General features: G+C 34.5%; 1 protein-coding gene across 1 annotated transcript in view; it reads left to right on the forward strand.

Moving 5' to 3' along the window:
- Nucleotides 1–5,556, forward strand: part of fbxo8 (F-box protein 8) — an 8,426-nt gene extending 2,870 nt beyond the window's left edge. Inside the window, exons 2-6 of the mRNA XM_089132144.1 lie at nucleotides 565–913; nucleotides 1,118–1,244; nucleotides 1,801–1,919; nucleotides 2,211–2,406; nucleotides 4,226–5,556. Coding sequence (XP_088988270.1) covers nucleotides 573–913; nucleotides 1,118–1,244; nucleotides 1,801–1,919; nucleotides 2,211–2,406; nucleotides 4,226–4,414 — 972 coding nt within the window. The 5' untranslated portion in view covers nucleotides 565–572 and the 3' untranslated portion in view covers nucleotides 4,415–5,556. The remainder of the gene's footprint in view (nucleotides 1–564; nucleotides 914–1,117; nucleotides 1,245–1,800; nucleotides 1,920–2,210; nucleotides 2,407–4,225) is intronic.
- Nucleotides 5,557–6,000: the final 444 nt, after the last annotated feature.

Below are 6,000 nucleotides of genomic sequence, written 5' to 3' on the forward strand. Positions count from 1 at the left end.
TTTTCTGATATTTAGAAGAATATCAGTAACCAGACATTTCCTGGTCTCATTGACTTCCATAGTATATTTTTTTCCTACTATGGAAGTCAATGAGACCAGAAACGGTCTGGTTACTATTATTCTTCTAAATATCAAACAAATCGGCTGAATGGATTAGAAAACGGTCAAACTCAACTGTTTAACTCTGGGGGAGTTGTAAAATTAGCCTTTTCCAAAAAAAGTGGAGTATCCCTTTAAAATAACTGTTTTCTATTTAAACATATTTTAAAATGTACTTTATTCTTGTGCTGGCAAAGCTGAATTTAGAATTGTAGTGTATCGTGGTTACCACAAAAATATAAAAAAGCACGATAATAATAAGTGATTCTTGTGCACCATTTTAGAATATTAGAATGATTTCTCAAGGATCACATGACTGAAGACTGTAGTAATTTTCATGTAGTATAAAGTTGGTGTCGTGGATTTTCTTTTCTTTTTTTTTTTTCTCAAGCTACACAAACTTGTATGCAAGTTTTTTTTAATGCATGAAGCTGCAATGAAATGCATTTTTAAATATGTTTTCAGATCTGCAGATGGGTCAGGTTCTGTGGAGGGTGGTGAGGAACCAGCAGCTGCAGCAGCAGTACAATGAGCAGTGCTTCCTCCAGCAGGAGAGAGAGCAGGGCCGAAGGATGGGTCCGCCACTGTCTGAACCGCTGCAGCAGCGCCGTACGTCACAGTGCCAGGTCCCCGGCTCCGACATCAGTCACCTGCTGCGCGTCCGCAGGGGCAAAGAGGAGCAGGGCTTCATCGATCTTGAGATGCTGCCGCCTGAACTCAGCATCACCATTCTCTCCTACCTGAATGCTACCGACCTGTGCCTGGCCTCTTGTGTGTGGCAGGACTTGGGCAATGATGAGTACCTGTGGCAGGGGTCAGTGATGCATTTATCTTCCATATAAAATATCATCTCAGTATTTTCTCAATAATAATTCAGGGAGAACTGTATAAGGGAGGATAGTGTTTCTTTCAATGGATTTGATGCAAACTTACGTAGCTATTATGAAATAAATAAAAATAGGGATATTACCTATTTTATGTTTAAGTATTCCTTTGTTTTTCTTTGTCTGCCCCCTAGCCTCTGCAAGTCCACTTGGGGTCACTGTTCCATATACAATCGAAGGCTTCCATTTGGATTTTCCTATAGAAAGCTCTATATGGAATTAGATGAAGGAAGTTTAACCTTCAACGCCAACCCGCAAGAGGTAGAAAAAATACACGCTTTTGTTCTCTCTCGCCACAATAATATCTCTGTAATTATATGGCAAAGCCATTTAATGTTTAAACGGGCAAAGAACAGAGAAATGATCATAGCCACAGTGTGCTTTGGAAACACAATTCTGACCAACCTCAGCTATGATTAATATGATGGTTTTCTCCTCCACCCTGTAAATTCCCACATAACCCGGCAATGCTCATACAGCAGACCAAATATATTATTTTTACAAGTTCACCTAGAATGAATAATGGTCCATGACATAGGCTTTTAGACCACAACCCGGATTAAAACGAAATGAATGGCTTTTCTCTCATGCAAGCTGCTCTTAAAACATAATTTCTGTTCAAAGATGCATTTGAATGTCTTGACTCCCCCTCGCTCGTGTGTCTTAGGTTAGATTAGCAAAGCTTTAGCTGTCCACTTAAAGGACATGCGATAGCCTTGCTCCGGACTAAACGCGGTGTCTGGCAAAAAAACTCGCCCCCACCTTCAGTTTTTCCCCTAACCCACACACCCTGTTTTTTGTGGGTTCTTTCATTTAGGGTATCAGTTACTTCATGTTCAGAGGTATTCTTTTGGACCACCCGAAGGAAATTGCCAAGTTTATATTCTATACCAGAATGCTCAACTGGAAGATGTTGCGGAATTATCTTGATGAACGGTTTGTTTCCTAATCTTTTTATTCCCTTTTATTTTTATATCATTATACCAAGCACTATATATATATATATATATATATATATATATATATATATATATGTATGTGTGTGTGTGTGTGTGTGTGTGTGTATACATATATATATATATATATATATATATATATATATACACACATATGTGTATATACATACATACATACATATATATAGAAGCTCTATATGGAATTAGATGAAGGAATATATATATATATATATATATATTCTGCTACTGATTAAGTTTCCTGTGATTGCAGGCGAGATGTCCTGGATGAGTTGGTCACACTTCATAATTTTAGTAACCAGTTCCTTCCTAATGCACTGAGGGACTTCTTCAGACACATTCATGCCCCGGAGGAGCGGGGAGAGTACCTGGAGACCCTCATCACTAAGTTTTCTCACCGCTTCTGTGCCTGCAACCCCACTTTGGTCCGGGAAGTGGGCTTAAGTCCCGTTAAGTGAACTACAGCACAGTCATTACAGATGCCAGAACCACACTTATACTACGATGTGATCTAGTGTGTAATTGCGACATCAAGATCACGGTGGTCACGAGTGACATTCAGAGATTTTTGCTATTAGCAACAATTAAAGTACTGGTTCTAATTTCGGTACATGCAAATCACAACTTGCAGGATTATTGTCGTGTATTGATTCAAATCGACCGTCTTTTATTAACTGCAGATCTGCATGATCTTGTCTTTGTATAGAACAACATGTGAGAAATCCTTGTACTAACACTGCCGTTTGCTTCTAAAGCCGAGCTAAGCCTGCTGGCTTAAACTGTTATCAGAAGAGGGCTCTGTGTTGAGTCCAACCAATCAGAGTTATCGCCTGCAATAACATGTGACCTGTAGTGCATGTATATACAGTAGCATGTACAAGCAGGAAGATTTTTAAAAAATTACTGACCGAGTTCAAGCCGAGTTGTGCTCTTCTCATATTGTTTACATTTCATTATACATGTGTGAATAAATGGGCAGTCAAAGGTTTGGACTAATCAGTTAATTAATTAGAATGATTAATAGAAATTATTTGATTAAAAAAATATTCTTACAAAAATAACTGCACAGTTTTTACTCAATAAAGTGAAGTTTCAGCTATATACAGTATTAAATGCAGTGTAAAATGTAAGTGTGTTTTAAGAAATATTATTGTTTTAGTGAACTCGAATAAAATAAGTTCAGAGTACTCATAACTATTGTTTTTATAAACTGAAATGAATTGAGGCAATCGGTTTCCTCAAATGAAATGAGTTAGCTTAACTTGTTGGGTTTTATTTGCCATTTCTTATTATTAATGATGAAAACAGCTGCAAAATATTTTGTGGAAAGAGTGCACCATTTAAAAATAATTTGGGCAATTATTGGGACAATTAAGTTATTTATTTATTTATATATATATATATATATATATTAGGGCTGTGCAAAAATTAATTGCGATTAATCGTATCCAAAATAAAAGTCTGTGTTTACATAATATATTTGTGTGTGCTGTATATAATTATTTTGTATATATAAATACACACACATGCATGTATATATTTAAGAAAATGTGTTACTCATATATAAAATATTTATATTTATATAATATAGATTATGCATTTATATATATACACAGAATTTAAGCACAAATAATTCTTAAATATATACATGCATGCATAGGTATTCATATATACAAAATAATTATATACAGCACACACAAATATATTATGTAAACACAGACTTTTATTTTGGATGCGATTAATCGCAATTAATTTTTGCACAGCCCTAATATATATATATATATATTTAACCAATACATTAAATTGATTCAAGTGCCAGTGACATCTATAATGTTACTAAGGATTTCTATTTCAAATAGATGCTGATTTTTTTTTTCTATTCATCAAAGAATCTTTGCATCACAAAGACACAAAATGTAAAAGTTTCCACAAAAAATGTTACTGAAATATAAAGCAGCAAAATTTTCAATATTGATAATAATATGAACCATTATTAATAATTCAGCACCAATAATAATTGATACTAACTGAGCACCAAATCAGCATAGTAGAAGGATTTCTGATTAGTCATGTAACACTAAAGACTGGAGCAATGATCCTGAAAATTCTGCTTTGCGATCACAGGACTAAATTGCATTTTTAAATATATTCAAACAAAAACCAGTTATGTTAAAATGTAATATTGTGAAATATAAATACTGTTTCTGCATAATGCAAACATTTCTACATTCTCTCTCTCCCTCTCTCTCTCTCTAATCTGGTTTTGCAGATGCTGTGTACGTGCTGTGCTACTCCCTCATCCTTCTCTCCATCGATCTGACCAGCCCTCACGTAAAGAACAAGATGTCCAAAAGGGAGTTTATCCGAAACACACGGCGGGCTGCTCAGAACATCAGCGAGGACTTTGTTGGCCACCTCTATGACAACATCTATCTGATCGGCCACGTGGCGGCCTAGGCACTACAGCGTTTGACACGTCAGGGAGAGCTGGCACTAGAAGGATTCCACTTGAAGCTGGAAGAATCACTGTCAGAACTCATTTTAAAATGAAGACCTATGAGCTCTAGATATGATGTGCTGCATTACAAACTTGGAGGACGGCCACAATGTGAAGAATCAGCGAAGCAAGTCAGTTGTTAGCAGGCTAGCAATGGTAGCGACACGGTTTACCTACAAGAAACCGCTTAAACATGCAAAAGTAGGTATGTAGCTACATGAAGATAAATGAGATAAGCTATGAAGTCTGTAAAAGCTGAATGTAGTGGGGCTTAATGGGGCTTATCAGTGTCATATTTACAACGACATCTCATTCTAATTTGAAAACCTCTCATTAGATCAAATGAATGTCAGCTTTTTTTTTCATATCTACAAAATTCAGGCAAGTCTAAGACACTCAATCGAGTCACTGTGATATCAAAGGATTGACAGGCGAAAATTGCAGAACTATTGAAAATGAACAAAAGCATTTTATTTTAACTGTGTGTGCACTTTTGTGTTTTAGGAGGATTTGTGTTTTTGCATCGTCACATAAGTCTCATCTTCCCTGAGAAGAGTAAAACCCTGTGAGACATTGTATGCACTGAATTTTTATCACATATGTTTTGTAGGTTTGGTACCTTCTTTTGGTCATATTCCTTCAATATTTTTTAACAACATGTAGACATTATGTTAGACTGTTTCCCAATCCTATATAAATTATATACATGCACATAATTCATATACAAGAAGAAATCAGCTCTATGTATCATCTGAACATCTGAGTACTCAAGAGGAACTTTCCAAAAAAAAAAAAAAATGAATTGGACATCTTGTCTTTTGGTTAATTCATTTCTTTCTTTCTTTTATTCAGATTTGTCTTTTATTTAGATTTTCTACAATTGGGTGCCAATAGAGAGGATTAAATACTAGACAACATATACACAATAATAAGGAATGATACTATTATTCACACGCTCTGCATAGTTTAATTTAATGTTGAACATTTTATTTGCACATAATGTATATATTTAAGTATAGAGATTTATAAACATTAAAATTTATTTTGGAGTATTTTAACTAAGAGTTGTGGTTTTTCCCTCAATTAAAAGAGTTTAATCTGGTTTGCACTTCTTTTTTGTTTTCTTTTAATATTTACAATGTCACAATGCTGCATAATTATGATAATTATTCACTGTTATCCAGTGCTGAATTAACTGTAATTTTAACCCCCTCAGACCTGAATTATGTTTCAAGTTTCTGAAAAATATAAAAGTACATTTTACCAGCTCATGAGGTTTCTATAAATTAAAACAAAAGAATTTTTTTTTTTATATAATTGCTTTCATTGTGATTTTTTTGTCCATTCCAATGGACATCAGGTCAAAACAGGTGTACTTCCCAAAAATGTACCAACATGAAATAAATTAATAAACATGAAATTTGTTGGTCTATACTTTAAGAACATTGGTCTATACTTTTAAAACATCCCAGCAGTATACCATTTCAACTATAATTTTGAGGTTTTTGTTTTACAGATTGCACATTGTTTGTAACAAACTAAATAT

This window comes from Pimephales promelas, chromosome 6 (assembly GCF_988280905.1).
Source record: "Pimephales promelas chromosome 6, fPimPro1.hap1.1, whole genome shotgun sequence".
Lineage (NCBI taxonomy): Eukaryota > Metazoa > Chordata > Actinopteri > Cypriniformes > Leuciscidae > Pimephales > Pimephales promelas.